This window comes from Cucumis melo, chromosome 6, assembly GCF_025177605.1.
Source record: "Cucumis melo cultivar AY chromosome 6, USDA_Cmelo_AY_1.0, whole genome shotgun sequence".
NCBI classification, from domain to species: domain Eukaryota; kingdom Viridiplantae; phylum Streptophyta; class Magnoliopsida; order Cucurbitales; family Cucurbitaceae; genus Cucumis; species Cucumis melo.
Window position 1 is genome coordinate 36,740,917 of NC_066862.1, and position 27,970 is coordinate 36,768,886.

At 36.6% G+C, this 27,970-nt stretch overlaps 1 protein-coding gene across 1 annotated transcript; it reads right to left on the reverse strand.

The window, feature by feature from the left end:
* Positions 1–1,106: 1,106 nt before the first annotated feature.
* Positions 1,107–27,809, reverse strand: LOC103493340 (plant intracellular Ras-group-related LRR protein 6). Its single transcript, XM_051086784.1, has 21 exons — positions 27,560–27,809; positions 27,374–27,437; positions 27,160–27,296; positions 26,973–27,059; positions 26,376–26,451; positions 25,917–25,991; positions 25,760–25,829; positions 25,581–25,658; positions 25,409–25,469; positions 25,211–25,289; positions 16,142–16,237; positions 15,665–15,720; positions 15,479–15,546; positions 15,307–15,377; positions 9,709–9,846; positions 4,269–4,373; positions 3,762–3,886; positions 3,546–3,642; positions 2,131–2,205; positions 1,545–1,600; positions 1,107–1,418 (listed from the first exon to the last, which is right to left on the reverse strand). Exons 1-21 carry the CDS (start codon positions 27,622–27,624, stop codon positions 1,346–1,348), a joined length of 1,752 nt encoding a protein of 583 aa, XP_050942741.1. The 5' UTR covers positions 27,625–27,809; the 3' UTR covers positions 1,107–1,345.
* Positions 27,810–27,970: the final 161 nt, after the last annotated feature.

The window sequence follows — 27,970 nt, forward strand, 5'->3', positions numbered from 1 at the left end:
TGTGGGAGAGTTATATTGGGATGGTATGAAGAGAGATATAAAGAAATATTGTGAAGAGTGTTTGATTTGCTAAAGGAATAAAACGCTAGCCTTGTCACCAGCTGGGCTGCTAAATCCTTTAGAAATACCAGATACAATATGGTTGGAAATATCTATGGATTTCATAGATGGCCTACCCAAGTCGGCGGGATACAAAGCTATATTTGTGGTGGTGGACAGGCTGAGTAAGTATGCTCATTTTTTACCTACCAAACACCCTTACACAGCTAAATCAGTTGCTGAATTATTCGTTAAGGAAATTGTTCAATTGCACGGGTATCCAAGATCCATTGTATCAGACAGGGATAGGGTGTTTGTCAGTCATTTCTGGACTGAATTATTCAAGTTGGCAGAACGAAACTCCATCAGAGTTCAGCATACCACCCCCGAACCGGTGGCCAAACCGAGGTGGTGAACAGAGGGATCGAAGACTATCGTCAGTGTTTTTATAGGGAAAGACCAAAGGAGTGGACAAACTTGCTGCATTGGGCTAAATACTGGTACAATACAACTTATAATAGCTCTATTGGCATTACACCATTTCAAGCTGTCTATGGAAGATTACCATCCCCGTGACTATACTATGGCGACATGGACACATCTAATTCCACTCTAGACCAGCAGCTCAAAGATAGAGATATTGCTTTGGGAAGTTTGAAGGAACATCTACGTGTTTCTTAAGAGAAAATGAAGAAACAAACGGATATAAAGCAGAGGGCAGTTGAGTTCCAGGTTGATGATATAGTATTTTTAAAACTTCGGTCATATCGACAGGTCTCTTTACGAAAGAAGCGCAATGAGAAGCTGTCTCCAAAATACTTTGGACCTTACAAAGTATTGGAAAGGGTGGGACCTGTTACTTATAAGTTGGAGCTGGTTCAATTACCATTCATCCGGTTTTTTACGTCTCTCAGCTTAAGAAAGCACTCAAGGATCATAATCAGATTTACCAAATTGAACCATCTCTCTGAAACTCATGAATGGATAACACAATCGAGGAGGTATATGGGTACAAAAAGAATCCTAATACGGAAAAAGTTATCCTAATATGGGTACAAAAAGAATCCTAGAGTTCCAAAATGGAGGATATAAAATAAAAAATTGGAAATAAACAAACTTAAAAGTTGTTTTCTAAGAACGGAAAAAGCAGAGTCACGATCAAACAAACCCTACAAGGTTATATATTTACAACCCGTCTTCCAAATACAAATTTCCACTTTTTTTTCCCTAAAAACAAGAAGAAATTTCCACTTGACCAATCATCAATATCTTTCTCTACAGATCGCATGAAAAGCCTAATGTCAACTCACTCAGTCAATTTATCCTTCAAATATGCTAAAATTGCTTTGGTTCCTTTGTCCAAGATTGCCCTCCTAATGCTGTATGATAAAATGTGACGATTGGTTATTGGTTAATACATATTTACACAGAGTGTACAATAAGATTATTCAAGAGGTTTACTTTTGTGCTGAAATGGAAAAAAATGAAACGTAGCATTGTCGCACCTTCTTAGCGGATTTCCATCCAGTCTAAGTACCTGTAGGCTGGGTTCAAGCAAGCTCTGATTTAAAAATAAAAATGGAAGTTCTTAGTTTGTGTTAGATAAAAACCATAGAAAACTATAGAATGTTTGTGAGATAAGTTGAAGAGACATGTTAGAGAGACTTAAAGAGAGAAGAAATCTATGCTTGGGAGTGAAGTGCCCACTGCCCACTTGGTTTCCATTAAGCCCTTGTCGTATCGAACTTTATTATCCATTAGGTTTGGATTTAGTTTAACTCATCATTGCAGCCTCAACAGTGACCATTATAGTTTCCACAATTTACTTGCAATTTTAGAAATGTTTCTCAAAATTTTACAACTAAGGTCTCATTTTATAAGCATTTGAAAATTGAGTTTGTTTTCACTATTCTTTGCAGAAGTTGTGCTGCTTAATATTCAAAAACCAAAAACCAAGAAACAAATTGTTAACCAAATGGGCCTAACCAGATTAAGCCATCAAGAAGACATTAGATGCAGTAAGATTTATCATGCAAGGTATCTCATGTACACAAAAAGTTTCTACAAAATCCTATCCAAATCCATTCTTACCAGCTGGGGAGGGAGCATTGAAATGTTATTATCTGATAGGTCCAGTTCAGCAAGGGCAGCTAGATTCTTCAATCCCTGCACCAAACCAAATATGAATCCGAGAACCACAGTAGAGGATTGAACTAGTGGAACATATAGGGGAAAGTATAATATATGTCTAAGCTTACGAACTTGAATAGAACTTGCAAATTGAGGAATTAGAAGTAATTAGTAAATGGTCTTTACATTCGCCCCCAGCCAAAAATATGAAAACCGATATTTATCTCCCAACAGCAAAAATTTGAAGCCCATGAATTTAATCCTAGAAACTGTTGTACTTCAAAGACTTGAAAAGTAAAAGTAAATCATCAAACTAGAAGAAACTGCTGTGCTTCAAGTGTTCACCAAAATTGCTAATCATTAAATAATATGTCGTTAAGAAACATGGGAAATTGTCATTTAATAGGTTTTGTCTCACTAGCACTTTTTTAGAAAAATGAGATTGACCATCGTGAATTTCCAAATATATTAAAATTTTGATGGTTTCGGTAAGACATTAGAAGATTCTACCCTTTTTCGAATCTTCCCAAATCTTGACTAATTTTTTCTTTTTTATCTTTTCAAATTTTTAAAATTATCCTATCAACTACTAAAAATATAATTGGTAAACTATCCAGGTAACCGATATTTGAAAGAAAAAAAATATGGATCTCGGTTCATCCCAAACAAAATTCTTCCGGAAAAGCCTAAAAACTTGATAATCTTCCGTTCATCCGAGCAAAAGTGCGAGAAAGTCTAAAAATTTGATAATTTTAGACTTTTTCGATATAATTTTATCCGGATGAACCTAGATCAACCAAATCTTTTAGCAATAACTAACTCTTGTCAAATTTTCTATTATAACTTGCCAAATTTCATATTAATATATAAGATTTCTATTCAAATCTTGTCAACTTAACTATGGAAAAAAATAAAAGATTCAAGAAATTGTATAGAAAATGATTTAAGATCCGAAGAAAATTAGTTAACATTTGATATTTAAGGAAAGATTATAGATGAAAATTTGTTATAATCAAATTTGAAAAATGGGTAGTTTCCAAATTTTCTCAGAATACAAAAAAAATTAGTTAAGACTTGAGAAGATTTAAAGAATTGTTACGATCTCGGTGGATCTCGATCTACACCGGAAAACCCAAAACAATAAAAAAGTTGGAAAATTTTTGTGGTTAAATGATTTTTCAAATGATGTTAGTTTTAGGATACAAAACCTATTAAATGCCATTTCCAACAATTTCCCAAGAAACATCTAGCCTAATCAATCTCTTTTCAGAAATAAGAACATCCGCTAATCAAACTGATAACATCAATTTGAATCTGACCCGTGAAGGCCTCTTGGATTGGAACTCCACTTTTAATTAACTAACAAAACAAGTTACCTCTGGAACTAATTGAATTGAATTTTGACTCAAATCTAGTATCCGCATGTGCTTTAAGCCCAATATAGATGATGGAACTTCATGTAGCCGCATTCTCCTGTTAATTAAAAGTCATTAAATGAGTGTGTATCTTGTTAAGACAAAAGAACATGATGCATGACAGCACGGTATGCATCTTAAGGGACTGGAAAATATCCAAGTTTCTTGTGAAGTAACCTTAGGTAAAGCTCTTGCAGAAGTGGTAAGCTGGAAAATGTTGGGTGCTCAGGTAAGCAAGCTATATTACCACTAAGATCTAGAACCTGTAGCATGGAGACAGCCTGAAACCCATCTGACGAAATCTACAAATCAAGTAACATCACCGGGTTAGGTTTTTATAAGTAAAGAAGCCAATTATAGAAGAACAGTCGACTTTTCAGCACTTGAGAAAAAGGACAGGCCAGTCCAGTGTCTAGAATGTCAGAAATAAGAAACGCAAAACTTCGAAACTATGTGTCACCAGTCTATCATCGAGTAACGACTGCATGGCCTTAAAAATATAAAGATGCAGCTAAATCCTAAGAGAAAATAGCATATTTCGGAACTTAAGATAGACGTCTAAGTATCAACAAACCTTATTCTAAAATGTTGCAATGATTCAAACTCTAGAACATCACTTGAATTTAAAATAAAATAATAAACAAAAAAACAGAAAAAAGGGTTCATAGATGAATTACTTTTTACCTGTTTAAGTGGGTTATTGTCCAGCTTTAAACATGTGAGATTAGGTAGCGTCTTGAGAATTGCACCTGGCCAATCTTTAATCTTGTTCCTAGACAAAATCAAGATCTGCATATATTCGATGAGTTAATGCCATCAATTATCAAAAATATTTAACTAAAAATAGCTCAAGTACGTGGCTTTCAAAGCTAATCCCGTATCAATCCTATTGAAAGCAATAAACATTAAACTAAGCTTACGTGGAAACCCGAGAACCGGGAAAAAAACCACGATCTTTTTAATTTTATTATTTTATGATAATCATACAATAGATATAAAAGGGGAATAAATAGAAAAGTACAAAGAGATATAAAAGGAAAAAATATTTAGGGTAAATCTCCCCAATGGCTAAGCCCACTAATTCTAACGCTCCCCTTCAAGTTGGGACGTAAATATCAATAAGGCCCAACTAGCTAACACAAAAGTCAAAGTTTGGTCGGAGAAGCCCCTTGGTGAGGACATCAGCAACCTGTCAGCTCAAAAGGATGTATGGAAAGCATATGCTCCCATTGTCAAGTCTTTCTTTGATGAAACGCCGATCAATCTCAACATGTTTAGTTCTATCATGCTGAACTAGGTTGTTAGCAATACTAATAGCAACTTTATTATCACAAAAGAGCTTCAATGGAGTCTCACATTCCTGATGAAGATCAGACATGACTTTCTGGAGCCAAATTTCCTCACATATTCCCAAACTCATAGTTCTATATTCGGCCTCAACACTGCTCCTAGTCACAACACTTTGTTTCTTACTCCTCCAAGTTACAAGATTGCCCCAAACAAACGTACAATAACTAGAGGTAGACTTTCTAACAACAACAGATCCTACCCAGTCCGAGTATGGGATAAGTAAATCAATTTACTCGCAAGGCGTAGATATTGTTCTTTATCAACTGGAACTTGATCATCAAAGTTTCTTAGTTTATAGTTAAATTCCAATAGGAGTGTCAGCAGAACGACATCCCAACGTACCTGTCTCGATTAGCAAATCAATGGTGTATTTTCTCCGAGACATGGCCTTCTTTATATCTGGTCACCTCCATTCCAAGGAAATATTTCAGATTTCCCAAATCCTTGATTTCAAATTCATTACCCATTCTCTGCTTAAGTTGACTGATTTCTATCTGATCATCTCCAGACAAAACAATGTCATCCAAATAAACTATTGAGAACTGCAATCTTTCTTGTCTTGGAAACTTTTGTAAATAAAGTATGATCATAATGTCCCTGACTGTAACCTTGGAACTAGACAAAGGTAGTGAATCTGTCAAACTATGCTCTAAGTGATTGTTTTAGACCATATAAGGATTTCTGGAGTTTACAAACCTGCTAACCAAAAAAGCATTTTTAACATCTAGCTGATATATAGACCAATCTTTGTTTACAGAAACAAAAAGTACTCTGACAGAAGAAAAAGTTTCTGAATAATCAACACCATAGGTCTGAGTAAACTCTTTTGTAACTAACCTTGCCTTGTGTCTGTCAAGTATTCCATCTGCTTTGTATTTGAGAGTGAACAACCATTTGCATCCCACAGGCTTGCCTCCCTTGGGTAGAGCACAAATCTACCAAGTGTTATTCTTTTCAAGGGCTTTCATCTCTTCCATGACAGCATTCTTCCATTCAGGAAACTCTAAAGCAATGTAAATATTTTTCGATATTGTGGTAGAGTCAAGACTGACAGTAAAGGCTTTGAACTGTGGTGAGAAATTCTTGTATGACATATAATTAGATATAGAGTGCTTTGTACAAGATCTAATACCAGAAGATCAATAGAAGGATTATACTTGTCAATATTCCCTATATGACCTTGTTCAGTTTGATTGTTACTGATTTCTGTTCTGACTTCAGTCTTATCACCACTGTCATTTTTTTCCACATTTTTAAGAATAGCAACATCAGACCTGTCATTCTCACTCATTGTATTATTAGTACAAGGTTCAATAGGATTTTCCATTCCTTGATCTCGAGGAGGTTCGGAGTCTTGGACTGGAGTCGGTGGCTGACTAGTAGGGGACCCAACTTCCTTTCTAAGATTTCTCCTATAATACGTTTTCCAGGGAACTTGGTTTGTGGGTTGGATTATAGGATGAGGATCAATGTCAGACACAGTACTAGGAATAGGTTCAATAAATTCAAAGGTGCAATTAAACTCTTCACTCATACTCTCCCCCTGAAGATGGCTAACGGATAAATAAGGTCGGTCCTCACAGAAAGTAACATCTATAGTGACAAAGTATTTCCTAGACGGCGGGTGAAAACATTTATAACCGCGTTGGTGAAGGGGATACCCAACAAACACATAAGTCTGAGCTCGAGGGGTAAATTTGGTTTGATTAGGGCCAAAATTGTAGACATAAGCAGCACACCCAAACACATGAAGAGTAACCTAAAAAACAAGACGAGTAGAGGGGTAGGACTCCTTAAGACATTCTAAGGGATTCTAAAGGTGGAGGATACGAGAAGGCGTTCTATTAATTAAATGAGTTGCTCTAAGAATAGCATCTCCCTACAGGTATGAAGGAAAGGAAGTGGAAAGCACAAGGGAATGGGCTACTTCCAAAAGGTGATGGTTTTTCGCTCGGCCACTCCATTTCGTTGAGGAGTGTAGTCGCACGAGTTTTGGTGAACAATCTCCTTGGAGGCTAGAAATTCACTAAGTTTATGGTTTTGGAATTCCCGACCATTATCACTTTGAAGAATAGCAATTTTTTATTGAATTGTGTTTCAATAGTGTGATAAAAATTTTGGAAAATAGAGGAAACTTCAAATTTATCGACGATAAGATAGACCCAGGTAAGACTGGTATGATCATCAATGAAAGTTACAATCTACCATTTATCAAATGAGGTGGTGACCTTAGAGGGACCTCAAACGTCAATATGGATAGGGGGAAACAGTTGTGTGGGTTGATATGGTTGTGAAGTAAAAGAAACTCAATGTTGTTTTGCCCGAATGCACACATCACAAGATAACGAGAAAGCATCTGTTTTAGGAAGGAGATGGGGAAACAAATATTTCATCTAAGTGAAGTTCGGGTGACCCAACTGAAAATGCCACAACATAAAGTCATGTTCAAAAGTGCTAAAATGGGAAGACAGTAAACTAGTCTTAGAGATACTACTACCGGAGGTATCATCATCAAAGATGTAAAGTCCCCTGCTATGCCGGGCAATGCCAATCGTCCTCCCCGAGCTCAAGTTTTCAAAGCAAACAAATTCAGGCAAGAAAGTAACAATGCAGCTCATGGGTGATCTTACAGATAGATAACAAATTGTAAGAAAGCTTAGGCACATGCAAAACATTCTGGAGAGAGAAACCGTCAAAGAGAACTATTTGTCCTTTCCCAACAATTGGGGCTAAAGAGCCATCGGCTATCCAGATTTTCTCATTACCGGCACAGGGGATATAAGAGACAAAATGCTCCGAAAAACCTATCAAGTGATCTGTTGCCCCCGAGTCCAAAATCCAAGAATTCTTCCCATCAACACTGAGGGGGCGTTTAGGGCCTGGAGTGAGTTATTATAATCAGTGGTTATTATAATCTGTAGGTTATAATAGTCTGTGGGTTATTATAGTCTGTGTTTAGGGTGCAGATATTATAGTCTGAGTTATTATAGTCTGTGTTTGGGATGCAGATTATTATAGTCTGGGTTAGTATAATCTGTGTTTGGGGTGTAGATTATTATAGCCTGGGAAAATCAAAAATGTTTTTTTCACTCTTTTTTTTTTGCAATACACATTTTATTTCAAAATTATTTTATTCAATCTCGTTAATTGTGTAGTTCGTTAAATAAATTTAACTATAATCTCCGTAATGTAATTTTCTCATTCGTTAATTATGTAATGTTCAACATAATTAATTGTAGACAATCGAAATTACATATTTAGTAAACATCACAAGAATGACATAAATTAAGAATGTTCATAGTGCATACATTTCACAACACGTTAGCAGTTTAGAACAAATGACAAAATAATTTCAAGTGATGATAGTAATTAGAAGAGTATTAATTACTAACTCTTCATTTTCATTATTTAATTACTAGTGTTTTTCGTTAATTTGTGTTTTTTTTTCAAAAATGATTTTTAAAGCAAGTTATAAGTTTGTTAATTTTGTAAAAAAATTATATAAGTTTTTGTTTGATTTTAACCACTACATACCGTCATTTTTTTCTAAATGCATTTGCCATACTATTATTGATTCTTTATTTTTCCTAAGTATGATACAAACTTATTCTTTTTATAATAGAATTTTATTATTATTTTTCTCTTTTATCATGCTATCATTTTTTTGATAACACAAATTGTTTTAAAAAAATGCATTATGATGCATATCTTTTCTTCTTTAGATTTATTATACTAATTGGTTATTCAAATTTTGTTTTATGCTAAATCTTTTCATAAAATAGATTTTTAATGAAAAAAAAAATAGAATCGCATTTTTTCTAAAAATTATTCCTTTGATTTATTTAGAAATAAAAGCTCAAAAAAAATTTTGATTCAGTGAAAATACATGTATAATTTCATTTTACCCCACCTAATTACCAATATTTATTTCCCACCTAATTACCAATATTTATTTTTATTATGTTTATTTATTTCTATAGCAAACATTGTCAAAAGTTGTTGATTGTCTTATTTGTTTTGTTCTTTTTGAAAACTTGAAATAAATTGATAAATTTATGAATTACTATTTTTCTTAAGTTTAACACAATTGATTTTTTGTATTATGTTTATGCATTAACCGTTTAATACAGTTCTTTTTAATTTTTGCAAAGTAGATTTTTTCTAATTTATTTTTTTCTAAGAAAATTCATTAGATGAATTTTTTTGTGGCGTAATTAAAATTTTGTAAAATATATAATAACCCTTGGAGGAGTGAGGGATAGTGATAAAAGGAGAAATGGGGGAGTGAGAAATAATGTGAGAGAAGAAAATGGAGGAGTGGGGAATAGTGGCAGAAGAGAAATAGGGAATGAGTATAATAGTCCTAATTCTAATCCTCGGGTTATAATAACCTTTGGGACAAACATAGAGTGGGCTAAAATAGTCCACTCCACTCCTTCTTAATCTGAGGGCCAAACAGCCCCTTAGAATGTCTTAAGGAGTCCTACCATTGTTGAACATTGTTGAACATCAAACTAGCTTAGAATGTCTTCAGGGATTCTAAGGGAGTCCTACACGTTTTATTTACTGGCAAAAACACATGCAAAATGCAGTGATAAGGAAATTTGACCTTTGTAACTGCAGCAATAATATTTTCCTATAGTTCAAAATTTACACTGAAGTTCCTAACATCCATACTTTTGGAATCAGCAGCTGTTTGTCAAAATTGAGTTATTTCCTATGAACTCAACTATATTAATCATATGTTGATTAGCAACGCATAAATTATGCATACCTGTAGTGAAGTGCATGAAGAAAGTTCAACTGGTAGCTCCTGGAGGGAATTCTTTGACAGATCAAGTTTCATGAGTTCACTGGATTCCCAAACTTCTGATGGCACAGCACTGAGCCCTTGCCCTTCTAGAGAAAGCTCCTTAAAGCAGGAAAAACATGAATTAAAGATAGAAGGGAAAATCACATCCACATTAAGATTAACTGCTTCAGTAACAAAGAGTAAACAAAGTCAAATGCAACAATTTTATCAGCAACGATACTTTGATAACATATTTTAGGATTCTCCACAGATTACCGTCGCACCTAATTTAAAACTTTCTGCTATCCCATTAATGAAAAATGAACCAAGCAGTTTTCGTTGCTTGCTTGTAGTTAGAAACTTTGAGATTAAATTAGTACCTTCTCATCAAATTCTTGCACCACTTGAACCAGTTCAGTAAGCACCTGTTTGCTAAAACTTGTGCTGTGTTTCTTGTTTCTTTTTTTCCTTATTTTGATACATGTGAGTGTATGGACTAGTTTATGTGCACCTCAACTAATCTCACAGGACAACCCCTCTGACCCTACAACATTTGCGTGTCAAGGAAACTTGATCTCCATTCTACCATCGCTGAACATCAACTAGCCTTTGTCACCAACAGGCAGATTCTAGATGCCAATAGCCATGAACTGATCGATGAATGAACTCTATCTCATAAGGAAGGTGTAGTTCTTAAATTGGATCTTGAAAAGCTTTTGATACTAATTTGGAGTTTCTGAATGTTCTTCAGGCTAAGGGTTTTAGTTTTCTTTGGGACCTTGGATAAAGGGTTGTATCTCTAGTGCTAATTATTCTATTATTATTAATGATAGACCACAAGGGAAAGTCATCCCTTGCTAAGATATTTAACAGGGTGATCCTCTATCACTGTTTATTTATTTTGGTTGTTAATTGCATTTTTGGCTCACAGTGCTCGTTTGGGTAATATTGCCACCCTTCTTTTGTTTTCTGAAAAGAAACAAGACCTTTCATTGATATAATGAAAAGACTCCAATGCTCATAATACAATAATATAAAAACTAAAATAAATGTTCAACTACAAGATATAAACTAAAATCAAGTAGGGTGTGTTTGATCCAAGAAATTGTGAAGTAGGAGTTGTGAACTCTACTCCTTGTTTCGCCTAAAGAGTTGGTGGGTTCCACTACTAAAAAACATCAATTCTATATCTTATCAACTTCTATATAGTGGGCCAAGGATTTCTTAATTCTCTAGACTTCATAGCTCCTTATTTTCTCACTATTTCACTCTTTACCCCAAAAAGAGAATATGAAAGCATTCCGATTCAAAGAAACGTCTTAAAAGTAATAATTAAAGAAAGCCTTTGAATGAGATCACCATGAGGATGGTAGTGGACCAGGCTCCATGCGAAAAGACCAATAAAGAGCTTTATCATGTAAAACCCATTGATTCCTTTCAACCTATCTCGGACAGGAGAGCCTTCATTGCAATTGACCATAAGATTTGAGAAGCGTTTGCCAAAAAAGGGTCCACTAATTGCTGAAGAATTTTGTCCCGAAATGACATGACGAAGATCCATTGAAGATGGAAAGAGAAAATTTTCTCCCAAGCCGATTTAGAGAAGCTACACTCAAATGATAAATGTTGTAAGCCTTCACCTTGAGCCAAACAATAGAGGGCACACCGAGGGAGAGAGACAATGTTGTTGCAAATTGTGTTGAACGGTGACAGTACCATTAAGAGAACCAAATAGCATAGTCCAAATAAGAACACTAATTCTTTTTGGACTTTTGGACTTTCAAAGTGCTTGATAAACAACTTTCTCTAATGGGGAGGCCACCATTGGCTGCTTAAATAAAGAATTAACCTTGAAGCATCCAAAGGAAGATAACACCTAGTGCCTTGAATCTGGAGAAGGTTGTAAAGAGTTCAAACAACACAATAGTTGCTGAAAATTAGAAATTTCCTCTTCTTCAAGAAGCCTTCTGAAAGTAATATGCCAAGTATTAATATTCACATGCCAATGTAAAAAGACAACCATTGGGAAATAAAGCAACTTCATACAACGTAGGAAACAATGCTTTGAAGGAAATATCTGAAACCCAAGTATCCAGCCAAAAACTCATTCGCCTTCCATTTCCAAGCTCGAAACCAGCTAGGAGTTAACTTTCACCAAGTTTTGGATATATATATTAATTCAAGAACTTCTCAAACTCTCACCAACTTTTCCAGAAGAGTGCCAGCCATGAATGTTAGAACCATGGATACTTTCAATAACTTCACCCCAAAGAGCTTCAGGTTCCCGTATGAATCACCAACCCCATTTAGATAATAAACCCATGTTCCTGGATTTCAAATTACCCAAACCTAGACCTCCATTAATCGAGGGATTAGAAACCAAAATCCATCTTGCTAAAGGGTTTACATTGCTTCCCTTTGACCTGCCCAAAAGACGGAACACAATAGGCGTTGAATCACAAAAACCACTGAGGGAGGCAAGAGAAAAAATGACCTGCAGTACATAGAGTTGGATAAAACTGAGTTGCAAAGAGTGAGTCAACTACCACGAAATAAGTTAATACTTTTTCCATCTATCAGGCTTCTTATGATTCTTATCAATGATTGGTTGCTAAAAAAGGACTTGTTTTGGATAACCTCCAAGCGGTAGACCAAGATAGATAAAATGACGTTTTCCTGACTTGCATTTCAAACGACTGGTAATTGAGAACACCCAGCCTATAGGTGCTTCTAATTTGTGTTTGAATCATCTTCAATTTGCTAACGACAAGATCTTGTTTTCCATAGCTGATCAACTGCTTAGGAACACCCTTTTGAGATTGTTCACATATTTGAGAAGGTCTCTGGTCAAAAAATTAATCTTTACAATGCAAGTTACTTGGACTTCATATTGCGAACTTTGAGATGGAACGGGATGTTGTCTACTTTTGGTTGCAAACAAGGACATTAGCCATCTTCTTTCTGGGTCTTCCTTTAGGTGGTAATTCAAAAACTTCTTTTTGTCAACTTGTCCTTGAGAGAATTCAACACAAGCTCCACAATTGGAAGTATGCTTTCATTTCGAAGGGTGGTCGTCATGCACTTATCTGAGCGTCTCTTGCTAGTTTGCCAACTTCCATCTTATCTTTGTTTCGTATACTGACTAAGGTTACAAAACTTCGGATAAGTTGTTTTGTGATATTTTCTGGGGAGGCTTTTTGTGGTGATGGTGGTATGCATAATGATGATAATCGGGAGACTACTCAACTTCCAAAATTGATGGATGGCCATGGAATTGATAATTTTTAGCATAGTAATTTTGCTTTATTGGTTAAATGGATGTGGAGATTTCTTACTGAAGAGCATGCTTCATGACAGAGGCTTATTGATGCTAAATATTATGGGTTGACTAGGAGAGGTTAGCCAAGAACGTTTTCTTTTCTTTTTTTTGAAAGGAAACAAGTCTCTTTATTAATAATAAATGAGACTGATGCTCTAAGTACAAGAGTACTAAACTAAGAGCAAAATAATTGATTTCATTTTTGTACTAAATTAAGAGTAGAAAAATGAAAGGGTTGTAGATTAAATTGCATGTCTTAGTAGGCTTTACAGCTGTATGGGCATTGATTATGCCTTTTGGGAGGAAAGGAGTTAATGCTTGACTTCCCCAATGGCTAATTCATTTCCTTAGTAGTATAAGCGGCTGTACCAAAGAATCCAACCCTTCTTTAGGATTGCAAGGCATTGACTGGGTTTCCCCAATTAAGAAAACCGAGGGGCCCAAGATAGCTTTCTCTCTTTTTTTACTACACCTTTTCGAATTCCAGCAGAGAATTCGCAATAACCTTTGAGTTTACCTTCTCTGGCTCCGGTGGAGCAAATTCAAGCTTGTGAAGTTTCAACTGGTTAAATTTTTCTAACTGGATAAAAGGATTTCTGGTGTACTGTGTACACATCCTTTCTGGTAGGAGAAACTCAAACCGATCATTTAATGAATCACATTCAACCCCTTCATCCTTCAGAACTTGATTTAAATCTAACAACATCCACCAGATTTGAAAAGTCATAAACAAATATGTCTCCTTTGATTTTACTGGGTGGATTGACTAAAGAAATATCGCCGAAGTTCAAAAAAATATTTCCTCTATTCTCATCATTGATTTCAAGTGTTGCTGGAATGAACTCTCGCAGATTCTCTTTAACTTGAATTTTAGCTTATGATACATTAACAAAATTCAAAGTCCCCAATGATATGTTTAATAAGCCCCCAAAGTAGGCCCCAATAGTTTCAAAGGTTTGAATATTCCAATAGTCTAGAGGTAAATTCTTAATCGAGATCAATCCACCATATCCTCTTGCAAGGTCTGCTATGAATTAACTTGTCCCATTTATCAAATTTTAAATGGAAGGCACCAATATTCTGCCATTTCCTAGGTTGCTCTATCACTTCATCCAAAGATCGTTGATCAATATCAGTTAGAGCATTGTCAGAAAACAACGGATTGATGGTGACCTCTGATTGGAAGGGAGTTTGTAGACTTTCTTTAATCTAGACCTAGCTACTAAACTCAAAAAGACATGCGACAACCCAAAGATTGTTGAAATCTGTTTGGAAGACCTTTGGATTCTCGATAACCCACTGTTGGTGATTGCTTTGTTTTTCTATGTCCAAAACAGGGGAGATCTTATTCTGCTTAAATTTGTCTGCATAACTAACCTTCTTCTCATCTTGTGGACGGCCAAAAACTTCGAAGTGACTGCTTTTCGGCTTGATCTGTGCTGAATAATTATGCTTGGATTTGTAGCTTTCCAACATTTTCAGAAATGTTTGCCATCCCTTTTTTCTTTGCCCAATAGAATATGTATGAATGATCATCCTCCTATTCTCGGCCATAACTTGCATCTTAAAACCCACCCTTTCTCCACTATGATCTTTGAGGCTTCAGTTCGCCATTTTCGACTCTTTCTTTCTTGTAAAAGTACTGCTTTTGTAATTGTTGACATAGATCTTCAATAGCCTCTTGGAACCAGCAGAGTTGAGAGCTTGATAAAGATAGTGTTTTTTTTTTTTTTTTTTTTTTTGCTTCCTCATCTTCAACTTGGAATAACTCATTCTTGAACCAAATACTGTAGGGAGAGTCTAGAATTCTGCATCTTTCCACCTCCATTTCTAACTGATTTGCCAGAAAACTGAAATCTAAGAGAGTCAGAAGGGGAAGAGGATGGGGGAGAGAGAACAAAGAACTTACCTTCCATCTGTTTAGCCAAGAACTATTCAATTAGGTTTATTTAAATCCCTCGAAGATTAGACTTAATCGCTAGTCGTGTGCAACGTTCCTTTGGTGATGGGAGTTCTGCTTCTTTTTGGATTGCCTCTTGGCATAGTCGTGGCCCTATTGTGACAGCATTTCCTAGGCTTTATCATTTTGATTTCCAACTGCTAATATGGCTGATGTGTGGATTGGGACAACCAATGTAGCTAGGTAGGTAATGGCTCCAAAGTAAGAGCTCAACATTTACATATTACATCATCAATGGATAGAAGAAGAAATATATAAAATTTAAGTTTTAAATTTTTTCAAAAAGATACTGTAGGCATACCTTTGAAGTGATAGACATTCTCGCTGCCATTGTTATTACGTCCCCTCTCTGAGTGCTACTAGCCTCAGGCCCTAAAAAAGAACATTATTTAAACACCATAATGAAGAGAGACTGCAGATATGAAATAACATATGGTCTACCCGATTAGTCAAAATAAAATTAACTACTGAACCTTCATTTGCAGGAAGTCTACTTCGAAGAAACTTCAGCAAAGCAGGTGTTGGCCCAGAAACTAGTGAGCTAGAATTGGACGAAGCATCAAAATTTAGTCATCTTTGCATTGAAATGAAACAATGGATAGCTATTTATAAGCATTAGGTAGACAACTAGTAAGAATACACTCAACAGAATTCCCCACCTTCGAAGGGTACGTATGGGATTGCCTGTGAGCAAGAGCTTTCTCAAAGTAGTCATCTTACCTACACAGAGGATCACAATTAATATCTCCCGTCAGTTCTCCTTTTAGTCCTTCAAGAAAGGCACTAATACCATGTTGTTTCTAAATTTTTCCAGCCAAAACTAAAGTTGCTATACATTCACCAACTCTAACTTTCAAAAGAATGCAAGAGGCATTCTCTGTGCTTATAAAAAAAATACATGTCTGCTCCCAGAAGCAGGCAAGTGAAGTGAAGGCAACATTTCCTCAACAAGTTCCGACTCTACATTGATCTATGCTTATGAAATAATAGTAATTGATACAATTAAACTTTTACTGCCTCTAAAATGGTCTATTAGAGAACTAGGATCAAGTGGAGTAAAACTTAGTTCACTAAAATCTACAAACACTACATACAGTATTTGTAAGTATTTCAAACACGCTTAGAAATCTGCTAACCTTACCTATTTCTGGGGGCAGTCCACTCAATGAATTGTTTGAAAGGTCTAGGACCAAGAGATGTAACTTGCATGCCTCAACTGGATACTCTTTCAACTGCATATAAGGAGGCATGTTCACCAGAATCCCAAGTATTACCAAAGTAGTTAAGAGTATTCATTTAATGACATGTAAAGATAAAGAATACAATTACATGTACGATATTAGATAGTAAATCCAGATGAAAAACCAACTTCTCCTGAGCAAACAAACAAAAATAAAAATAAAGAAGTGCTATTCTCCATCTATGCAAGATTTGCTGATACTTTTACTCAATATCATATGGATAATTATGTACTGAATTGCAAGGTTTTAGCATACGTTTTCTCCACCGGGGAAAATTATTTTATTTCATGTTCACCTCAATTTCTAGACTGGAATTTGGTAGTTCATGAGAAAAATGTTGATTGAAACTCAATCCTGAGATTGTAGTTAAAAATTAGGTCAGAAATTATACTGCAAATTAAAATAATATAGAAAGTTATAGTTCATACTAAGAATTTAAGAGACTCTCTCCAAGATTAATCCCAAAATATGTCTGTCTCCAACTTCTCCAACGTGATATTCATAACAACTCCACTAACAAGCTGAAAACTCATGTCCCTAGTAGCCTAATAATGTTCCTAACACTACTCTGCTTCAAGAACACACTTCCTCAAGGGTTGTTGATCTTTTAGTCAATTTTCTTTTAAGATAATTCAGTTTGTTTAATTTCTTTATTTTTCTTTATATTTCTTTATAGAACCCACTGCCTCAAAATTATTCTAAACCTGATCTGCACACCGTATGTAAACTCCTTCCTTCCAGTTTGTCTTTCTTTTCGTTTAAATTAGTCCAGGCCCATTACCATATGGTCCCATCTAATTCCAGAAGCTTCTCCACCCTTGAAGTTGTGAAGTACATGAGTGTACGGCTTCCACAATTCCCTCTTCTTTCTTTCGAGAGATTTATTTTCTTTCCTAACAGCCCTTTCTTTAATAATAACGTACGGGGAGACTTCCACCAGGTCAAATTCTCTCTTTCGCAAAGAACAAATAATAGAAGAATGATTTGAGTCAGACTTGGTTCGGGGATTGGAAGAGGTTTGCACACAAGCAAGACCTGCAGAAACATCCACAGCAACCGAAAAAGCTGGGACTGTGGAGTGGGCCCCAATCCCAAGATAGACTTCTGGGACACTTCGAAACAGGACTCTAGTTTATGATTTAGCTCCTCAACCCCAGCCTGCCACTATCAAGTTATCAATAACTCAGGTCACTTCAACAAGTTGAAGACATTTAAGCCAGCAAGCTTTCACCCTCTTCATTATATTTTCACCTCCACCACGTGGCAGAATCTTCTCTTTCACTTCTTCATAGATATTTGTCTCTCTTCTGCCATTAGGTTTCGGGGATTCATTGATTAGTAAAACTCCAGTACTAGAACCTTTTACCTTCATGCTTAGACATTTGTGTACTCCCTTGGATAGTTTTCTTTGATTCTTCTGGGGTATACCGTATACGTATATCCCACATGAATTTCTTCTGGCATAACAATAATTTATCAATTGCAGACATACCAATTTGACTTAAGTAACTCCTTTAGCCCTCGAATTACATCCCTCCTCTGTGCAACTCCATTTTTTATTTTCTAACACGAAGCCTTGAGCTAGTTTGCAATCAATTTCTCATAAAGATATATTAAATCTCACCATCTCCCACAGCTCCTCCAAATACCTATACTACAATTCCTCTCAAGACACTGTTAAGACACTTAACAAGAAAACACCCAATCTACTAACTTAATGGCTGATATATATATATATATATATATATATATATATATATATATTTTGTTAGAATTAGTACTTTTGGAAAGAATAAAATATAAGATTTTATTTCCTAAATATTTCCTAAATCTTTTCCTTTCTTATTCCTATTGTACTCTATTTATTCTCCCTTTGTACCTATTGTTTTTGTTCATAAGAAAAATAATAAAAACTAAAGTATCGTGGTTTTTCTCCCGGTTCTCGGGTTTCCACGTAAGTCTCGGGTTGTTGTTAATTGCTTTCAATATGGTATCAGAGCAAAGCAATAACGAAACCCTAGAAAATAACCTAGGAGAAACCCAGATCGAAACTGAACCCGTCGCCGCCGCCGTCACCGCCGCCATGGAGAAACTGCTCCAGAACCTATAGAAACCGCCGATCTACCCAACGAGAGTGGTTCCGCAGCCGTACGCGCCGCCGTCTGACCAGAAGATGATTCACGCGCCGCCGCCGTTTCACGTCACCGCCCATCCCGTTCCTTTCTACGCGCCGTCGAATGTCCAACCGTCAAACCCTTCCGGCCATCCGCATCCTCACGCGCCGTCTACGAGCTCCGGACAGCAACCCTCAACCGTAAATCTGTCAAATCAGTACAGTAAGCAGCAGCTGTACGTTCACTCTTTACAACAACCGTTGTTTTCTAGTAACGGAATTGATCAACCCCAAAACAGATCGGACATTGAAGCGGGCGAATCTTCAACGCATTCCAAACCAACCGAGTTGCCGATGTATTCCAAGAACCCGGTAACTTCGTTCCCTAATTCACAGTCAAATTATATAACTGGCTCTTTGGGTTCGTCTACAGGGAATTTTTCAGGCGAAAAATTAAATGGTCAAAATTATTTTTCTTGGTCCCAATCAATAAAGATGTTCCTCGAAGGTCGATACCAGTTCGGATTCTTAACCGGAGAGACTGTACGTCTTCCACCAGGAGACGCCTTGGAACGACTCTGGAAAGGAGAGGACTCACTTATTCGGTCCATGCTGATTAATAGTATGGAACCATAGATCGGCAAGCCTCTACTATATGCAGCCACAGCAAAAGATTTGTGGGATACAACTCAGACCCTTTACTCGAAACGACAGAATGCCTCTCGGTTATATACACTGCGAAAACAGGTCCATAATTGCAAACAAGGGACCCTGGACGTAACTACCTATTTTAACAAGCTCTCTCTCCTCTGGCAAGAGATGGATTTGTGCAGAGAGACAGTTTGGGACACACCAAATGACAGTACACAATATGCTAAACTTGAAGAGGTTGACCGTGTTTATGACTTCCTTGCAGGACTTAATCCCAAATTTGATAATGTTTGTGGTCGTATACTCGGACAAAGACCTCTTCCCTCCCTAATGGAAGTTTGTTTTGAAGTCCGCTTGGAAGAGGATCGCACTAATGTCATGGGTGTATTGACTACCCCTACCATTGACTCCGCTGCCTTTAGCGCTCGGTCCTCAAATCATGACAGTGACAAGAATAATGGGAAGTCAATTCCTGTGTGTGAGCACTGCAAGAAACAATGGCACACCAAGGATCAGTGTTGGAAACTCCACGGTCGTCCCCCAGGAGGTAAGAAACGGTCCTCCAACGAGAAACAGAACTCAGGACGTGCCTACATTAGTGAGACTACACCTGCTAGCACTTCTCAATCAACGGATCCTACTGCGAGCCAGACCAAGACTCCGACTCTGGGTGCCATTGCTCAGTCAGGTATGCCTCAGTCCCTTGGGCTTATTAGCGTTGATGGGAAGAATCCCTGGATCTTAGACTCGGGGGCTACAGATCACTTGACAGGTTCTTCGGAACACTTTATCTCATATGCCCCGTGTGCCGGTAATGAAAAAATCCGAATAGCCGATGGCTCTCTAGCTCCGATCGCTGGCAAAGGACAAATAGTTCCCTTTGACGGTTTTGCTCTCCAGAATGTTTTGCATGTCCCTAAACTGTCTTACAATTTGTTATCTATAAGCAAGATCACTCGTGAGTTGCATTGTAAAGCTATCTTCTTACCTGAATCGGTTTATTTTCAGGACATGAGCTTGGGGAGGACGATTGGCACTGCCCGGCATAGCAGGGGACTTTACATCCTTGATGATGATACCTCATGTAGTAGTTTGTCTAGGGTTAGTTTACTGTCATCCTACTTTAGCACTTCTGAACAAGACTGTATGTTGTGGCATTTTCGACTGGGCCACCCAAACTTTACATATATGCAATATTTATTTCCCCACCTTTTTTCTAAACTTGATGTCTCTTCTCTATCTTGTGATGTGTGTATCCGGGCTAAACAACATCGAGTCTTTTTTCCCTCACAACCATATAAACCTACACAACCGTTTAACCTCATCCATAGTGACGTTTGGGGTCCTTCCAAGGTCACCACCTCCTCGGGAAAGCGGTGGTTTGTAACTTTCATTGATGACCATACCCGTCTTACCTGGGTCTACCTTATCACAGATAAATCCGAGGTTCCATCCATTTTCCAAAACTTCTATCATACTATCAAAACACAATTTCATACAAAAATTGCAATTCTTCGAAGTGATAATGGTCGGGAATTCCAAAACCATAACCTTAGTGAATTTCTAGCCTCCAAGGGGATTGTTCACCAAACCTCATGTGCCTACACTCCTCAACAAAATGGAGTGGCCGAACGAAAAAACCGACACCTTGTGGAAGTAGCCCGTTCACTTATGCTTTCCACTTCCCTTCCATCATACCTGTGGGGAGATGCTATTCTTACAGCTGCTCACTTAATCAATAGAATGCCTTCTCGTATCCTCCACCTTCAGACTCCCTTAGATTGTCTTAAGGAGTCTTACCACTCTACTCGTCTTGTTTCTGAGGTTCCTCTTCGTGTGTTTGGGTGCACCGCCTATGTCCATAATTTCGGCCCTAATCAGACCAAATTTACCCCTCGGGCTCAGGCCTGTGTGTTTGTTGGGTATCCCCTTCACCAACGCGGTTATAAATGTTTTCACCCGCCGTCTAGGAAATATTTTGTCACTATGGACGTTACTTTCTGTGAAAACCGACCCTACTTTCCTATTAGCCATCTTCAGGGGGAGAATGTGAGTGAAGAGTCTAACAGCACCTTTGAATTTGTTGAACCTACTCCTATTACCGTGTCTGACATTGATCCTCATCCCATAATCTTACCCACAAACCAAGTTCCCTGGAAAACATATTACAGGAGGAATCTCAGAAAGGAAGTTGGGTCCCCCACTAGTCAACCGCCGGCTCCAGTCCAAAATTTCGAACCTCCTCGAGACCAAGGTATGGAAAACCCTACAAAACCTTGTACTAATAATACAATGAGTGAGAATGACAAGTCTGATGTTGCTGTTCTTGAAAATATGGAAGAAAAGAACCGTGATGATGAGACTGAGGTTAGAATAGAAACCAGTAACGATGAAGCTGAACAGGGTCATACAAGAAAACTTGATGAGTATGATCCCTCTCTTGACATTCCAATTGCATTGAGAAAAGGTACCAGATCATGCACTAAACATCCCATTTGCAACTATGTTTCCTATGATAATCTCTCTCCACAGTTTAGAGCGTTTACAGCAAGCCTTGACTCTACCATAATACCGAAAAATATCTACACTGCTCTAGAGTGTCCTAAATGGAAGAATGCTGTTATGGAAGAGATGAAGGCTCTCGAAAAGAATAGAACTTGGGAGATCTGTGCTCTACCCAAGGGACATAAAACTGTAGGATGCAAATGGGTATTCTCTCTCAAATACAAAGCAGATGGTACGCTTGATAGACACAAGGCAAGGTTAGTTGCAAAGGGGTTCACTCAAACCTATGGTATTGACTATTCAGAAACTGTTTCTCCAGTTGCTAAATTGAATACTGTTAGAGTCCTGCTATCTGTTGCTGTGAACAAAGATTGGCCTCTATACCAACTGGATGTTAAGAATGCTTTTTTGAATGGAGACCTTGTGGAGGAAGTCTACATGAGCCCCCCACCAGGATTTGAAGCCCAATTTGGTCAGCAGGTGTGTAAACTCCAAAAATCTCTATATGGTCTGAAACAGTCTCCGAGAGCATGGTTTGACAGATTCACTACCTTTGTCAAGTCCCAAGGGTACAGTCAAGGGCACTCTGACCATACTTTATTTACAAAGACTTCCAAGACAGGAAAGATAGCTATTCTAATAGTTTATGTGGATGACATTGTTTTGACTGGAGATGATCAAACAGAAATCAGTCAACTAAAGCAAAGAATGGGTGATGAATTTGAAATCAAAGACTTGGAAAATCTGAAATATTTCCTTGGAATGGAGGTGGCTAGATCAAAAGAAGGTATTTCCGTGTCTCAGAGAAAATACACCCTTGATTTGCTAACCGAGATAGGTATGTTGGGATGTCGTCCTGCTGATACTCCTATTGAATTCAACTGTAAACTAGGAAACTTTGATGATCAAGTTCCAGTTGATAAAGAACAATATCAGCGCCTTGTAGGTAAATTAATTTACTTATCCCATACTCGTCCTGATATTTCCTTTGCTGTGAGTGTTGTCAGCCAGTTTATGCAGGCTCCCTATGAGAAACATATGGAAGCTGTTAACAGAATCCTGAGGTACTTGAAAAATACACCTGGTAAAGGGTTGATGTTTAGAAAAACAAATAGAAAGACCATTGAGGCATATACTGACTCAGATTGGGCAGGATCTGTTATTGATAGAAAGTCTACCTCCGGTTATTGTACCTTTGTTTGGGGCAATCTTGTAACTTGGAGGAGTAAGAAGCAAAGTGTTGTGGCCAGGAACAGTGCTGAGACTGAATACAGAGCTATGAGTCTGGGAATATGTGAGGAAATTTGGCTCCAGAAAGTCTTGTCATATCTTCATCAGGAATGTGAGACACCATTGAAGCTTTTTTGTGATAATAAAGCCGCTATTAGTATTGCTAACAACCCAGTTCAACATGATAAAACTAAACATGTTGAGATTGATCGGCATTTCATCAAAGAAAGACTTGACAGTGGAAGCATATGCATTTCGTACATTCCTTCAAGCCAACAGATTGCTGATGTTCTTACCAAGGGGCTTCTCCGACCACACTTCAACCTTTGCGTTAGCAAGTTGGGACTCGTTGATATTTACCTCCCAACTTGAGGGGGAGTGTTAGAATTAGTACTTTTGGAAAGAATAAAATATAAGATTTTATTTCCTAAATATTTCCTAAATCTTTTCCTTTCTTATTCCTATTGTACTCTATTTATTCTCCCTTTGTACCTATTGTTTTTGTTCATAAGAAAAATAATAAAAACTAAAGTATCGTGGTTTTTCTCCCGGTTCTCGGGTTTCCACGTAAGTCTCGGGTTGTTGTTAATTGCTTTCAATATATATATATAAGCCAAAATACTGATAACAGTCACAAGATGATGAAAATAAAAACAAACAACCATAAAAGAACATACCAGCTCTCTTCACGATGAGCTGGGATATCCTTAGGCTACAGCAGTCTTTACAACCCAAGATAGAAATAAAAATGACCTAGCTACCAAATACCTAAAAGGTCCTATATATAGCTCTCCTAAAATTCCTCACAGTGGGCTCCTCAGCACGATCCTCTTGCAGTCTCTTTTTCAGAACGTTTTTTTCTCTATTAAATGATTATTCAACTACCTTCTTACCCCTCCTCTTGTAAGTATTAACAATAGGAGGTCTTACAGACACACTCCCCATGAAATCACAAAACAAAAAACCTCCTAAAGAGGTCTTCCCTACAGACATTACATTTATAGTAACGTCTTCCTTTCTTCTGGATCTAATTTGAAATCAAATGTTCTTGTAGTACTAATTTGATAGAAACCCCAATCTAGAAATTGGAAAGTACGAAAATTAAAATTTTGTTATAATATGAAGAAAAACTATAATAGCAAATTCCAATAGTTGTTAATGGTTTCAAAGGTAACATTTTTCCTATTAGATAAACATGGAGTTCCATCTCAAAAATAATTGGTAATGAGAAGAATAACCCACGTATTTTATAAAGATTGGAAGGTCTCTTCATCTCTCTGATGTGAGGTCCTCGGCATGGCCCCTCAAAATAGTGTCTTTCTGGGTTCACTAGTCCTGGGTATCTTTTCTTTTCTTCCTTGTTTTGAACCAAATGCCCATTTTAGCATTATTATCTCTGATACCATATTAGTGTATCTTGTAACAATTGCAACATCTATTCATCTTTTGACGTGACATCCTCGACACTTCTCCTTAACTAATTCCGAGGTATGTCCATCTCCTACCCCTCCAATTTACTCTATTTATTATATAACCAACTTCACTATTTAATATGCCCCTCACAAACTAACAATACTTCTGAAAAATATCCATCGACTGCTTGGCTGTAAAATAACATTCCTCCTTCATATGAATCGTAAAATAGGTATCTATGTATTATGTTGCATTACCAACCAAGAATTGTGGAAGATATTATTCCAAATCCAACCTAATCCACACTAATTTATGGGCTCCAAAAATGAATTTGAACCCCCCTTCTTTTTCACTTTCAAACTAGGGAATTGGAAAACTCCACGCTGTCTTGTATGTAATTTATTCACACTAATCATATCTAATGGAAAGTGTGCCCATAACCACAGACCACAGTGCTGAATTTCATGGCAATTTCATTTCATTAATAGAGTGAGTTATATGAGCCTAGCAAAAGGGTATGTGTTAGAACTTTTGAAGTTAAATATTCATAACTTAAGATAATGAACTTTTTTTTGGTTTACAGCATTTACAAATTTTTATAGTACTGGTCTAGAACATAAAATTCGTTGAGCAGAAAACATATACAAAATTTGAGAAAGAACAAACGCGAGATAGAAAAATGAATTGTCATCCAAAATGTTGCAAGGATTTTTGCGATTTCTTTTTATGAGCGCATTCTTTCGAGTTTCATATTTCTCAATGAAAGTTTGGTTTCTTTAAACAAAAAAGTTATGAAGTTCAAAAGATCATGCTATACTGCAAATATTTTATATGCTCAGCAACGGATGGGACTGAAGAAATCAAGGTAAATTTTGTTTATGTTTGAATGCTTTGCTCACTTATCCCAGGTTTAGCCTAGCCAACATCTCAAAGAGCAGTAAAGTTTCCTCCAAGTGTGTTCTGATATATTATAGTTTCCCTATTCTCTATTCTCCATTTACAGAGATGAGGAAAAAATATAGGTAAGAACTATATGAAGATGAACAGACTACCTGGTTTGAGTGAAGATCTAAAGTCCCTAAATGAGAAAGTGCCCCAATCTCCACTGGTAGTGTACTCACTGAATTATTCCTAGAATGAAATCACATTACTTAATCAAAATGAAATTTTAAAAGAAGAAAAGGAACAAATCATAGAAACCCATTACAATCACCAAGTGTAAGTTTGTAAGATTATGGATCGAACACTACCCCATATATAACTCTGCAAGCGCACAACAATCCTTTATTGAAGGTGGAATTGATGAAATTTCTGCAGAGAGGACATATTTATATTTAGAAAGCCTTGTTAAAACATGAAAGAAAAAGATCAAATTATTTGAGGTAAAGGAGATTAAGTGAGCTAATCAGCCAAAAAACTCACTGTTTTGAAATACATTTAAACAAATGAGGCGTGACAGGCTACCAATATTCTCAGGCAACTCATTAAGCAGATTCTTTGCTGCAAATATTGAATTGTAAGATTATATTTCTCTAATCTAGTAACGGAAAATATAAATGATTCAACAATATCAGATGGACAAGTAAAGACTTCAAAATTACATGCATTAAGTTCAGTGAGCATAGTCCATGATGCAATCAAATTTTTGGATATCACCTTTAGCTTGTTCCCCTGCCAAACAAAGAGGTTACATTAGAAATAAATTACCATTTTGAGTACTAGACCAACCCGATTAAAACCAATATTCTCTACCCTTACCTCCATATCAAGCTTCGTCAATTTTGAGCAGTTTGCAAGTTCAACAGGCAAGCTGGAAATGGAGTTGTTTGATGCCTGAGGAAGAGTACAATAAGAAACCTTGCTTGATACATTATGCTAAAACAAAGTGCCTTCTTATCAATAATTATTAGTTGGTAAATACCAAACCCCCCAACTGAAACAATCAACCTTGTAACCTTCATAGCAACTGAAGGCAAATTTAGCATAGATGATAGAATAGGCAACATTTAACATCTAGGATATCAGTAAGGATAAACTAAACATAAGACGGTAAAAGAAAACATGTCTCTTAATTCATTGTACTTGAGGGAAGGTATTACAAAGTTACTATACTAAGAGACGGAAAGGGCCACACAAGGTCAGTCAAGGTAGACTGCTCAAGTAGCAAACCATTTCGGGATGCGAAAGTGAGTGAAGATCATAGTAGGAAACAATTACCTTTAGATCTGACAGATCTGAACACCTTCCAAGTCCACCTGGTAGTTCCTGAAGGTGATTGCTTGAACAGTCAAATCTAAAAGGAAACGATTGCCACAGTAAGGGACAAGTTCTCTATTTTTCCATGTCCACTTGGAGGCTCAATGATAAAAAAATGAAAAAATGAAAACGGATTTAAAAAACTAAAAAGGATTTCTTTTACAAGTAGGAACTACAATTATAAGTGAATAGTTGCAAAAATGGTAAATCCCACGTATTGTTTTTCTTTTTTTTAGAGGAGAAAGAGAGGAAGAATAAACACTTCTATACGAGTCTACAAAAATATTTTCTAATTTGCAAAACTAAAAATCACTTCAAATAAAGAACACTGAACATTGATTTTTTGCTGATTTCAATCAATTCTTCAGTTCCTTATGTCCTTGTAACACCATTCCCCAAGATGCTCGTAGAATTAAAAAAAGTTACAAACTTAGGTATATGAGTTCATCAATGATCTTCTGAAATCCCATTTCAGAAGATATTCTGCTCGATTCTCTCCTCATAAATTATGAACAAAAATCATTCTACGAGGGGTTACATAAAAGGGGAGAGGAATACTTGACAAGTGCAGCGGCGGATCCAATTTCATCAGGTATTCTCATTAATGAATTGAAGGACACATCTAAGAGCTTTAGTGCAGGAAGCCTGTAAATCAAATTAATAACGACGTAAAAATTACCAAAATACAACCATCATAAAATTTTATCTATGAAACGAGTATTGAAAACACTAAATCAGAACTCACTCTCCAATTGCAGCTGGAAGTTCAGAAAGTTTGTTGTGACTAACATTTAATACAGCAAGAGAAGACAAATTCCTCAGTTCTTCACTCAACAATTGAATATTATTATGAGCTAGAATTAGCTTCTGTAGCTCCACAGCCTGCAAAAACAAACCAATGAACGAAACAATGTAAAATCAAATCTTAAATCTCCAAAATCGAAATCAAAGAAGTTTACCTCCCACCACTTCTCGTCCGCCTGAACTGCATCCAAGCTCCTATAAACCTCACTTGGCACATCACTAAGGATAATATAACCAAAATTCAGGCAAATGCACTTCGATCAATAACAACATTTAAATATTACCTCCTTAATCTTAGCTTTTAATGGATTTCAAAGTAACGATCAGGATTTTGAACTTACCTGAGAGAGCGATTGGAAAGATTAAGAGAGCCGGATGCTCTTGCGGCCTTTAAAATCCGATCCATTGCTCCAATGCTTCGAGTATAATCAGAGGAGATTCCAGAACTTTGGATTCAGATCTATGGGCGTCGTTAGGGATTGAGAAGGTCAAGTATTTAGTTCTTGTTTGTTCGATTCTCCTTGTTTAGGTTGAGGGAAAGGAGAGCTCCATTTCAAGCTACCATTACCAACTAACTGCTTATAAATATGAATTTACGGTTTCCAACTTTCTACTTTCCTTCAATTATATATACTTCAACCGTAGAAACCAAACGACAAAATATATGTCTATTTCTTTTTCATCCTTTTTTATTGGAGTCTTTTAAAAAATATAAAAAAGCCACAAAATATTTACGTTATATAAAACAATTT

What these genes read in the sequence shown, in the direction of transcription:
- LOC103493340 (XM_051086784.1), bottom strand. Translation starts at nt 27,624, where the DNA reads ATGGATCGGATTTTAAAGGCCGCAAGAGCATCCGGCTCTCTTAATCTT. An exon ending in CGGACGAGAAGTGGTGGGAG is followed by an intron (nt 27,297 to 27,373) that starts GTAAACTTCTTT and finishes TTGTTTTTGCAG; the next exon opens with GCTGTGGAGCTACAGAAGCT. An exon ending in TAGATCTTCACTCAAACCAG is followed by an intron (nt 16,238 to 25,210) that starts GTAGTCTGTTCA and finishes CCTTATATGCAG; the next exon opens with TTGAAAGAGTATCCAGTTGA.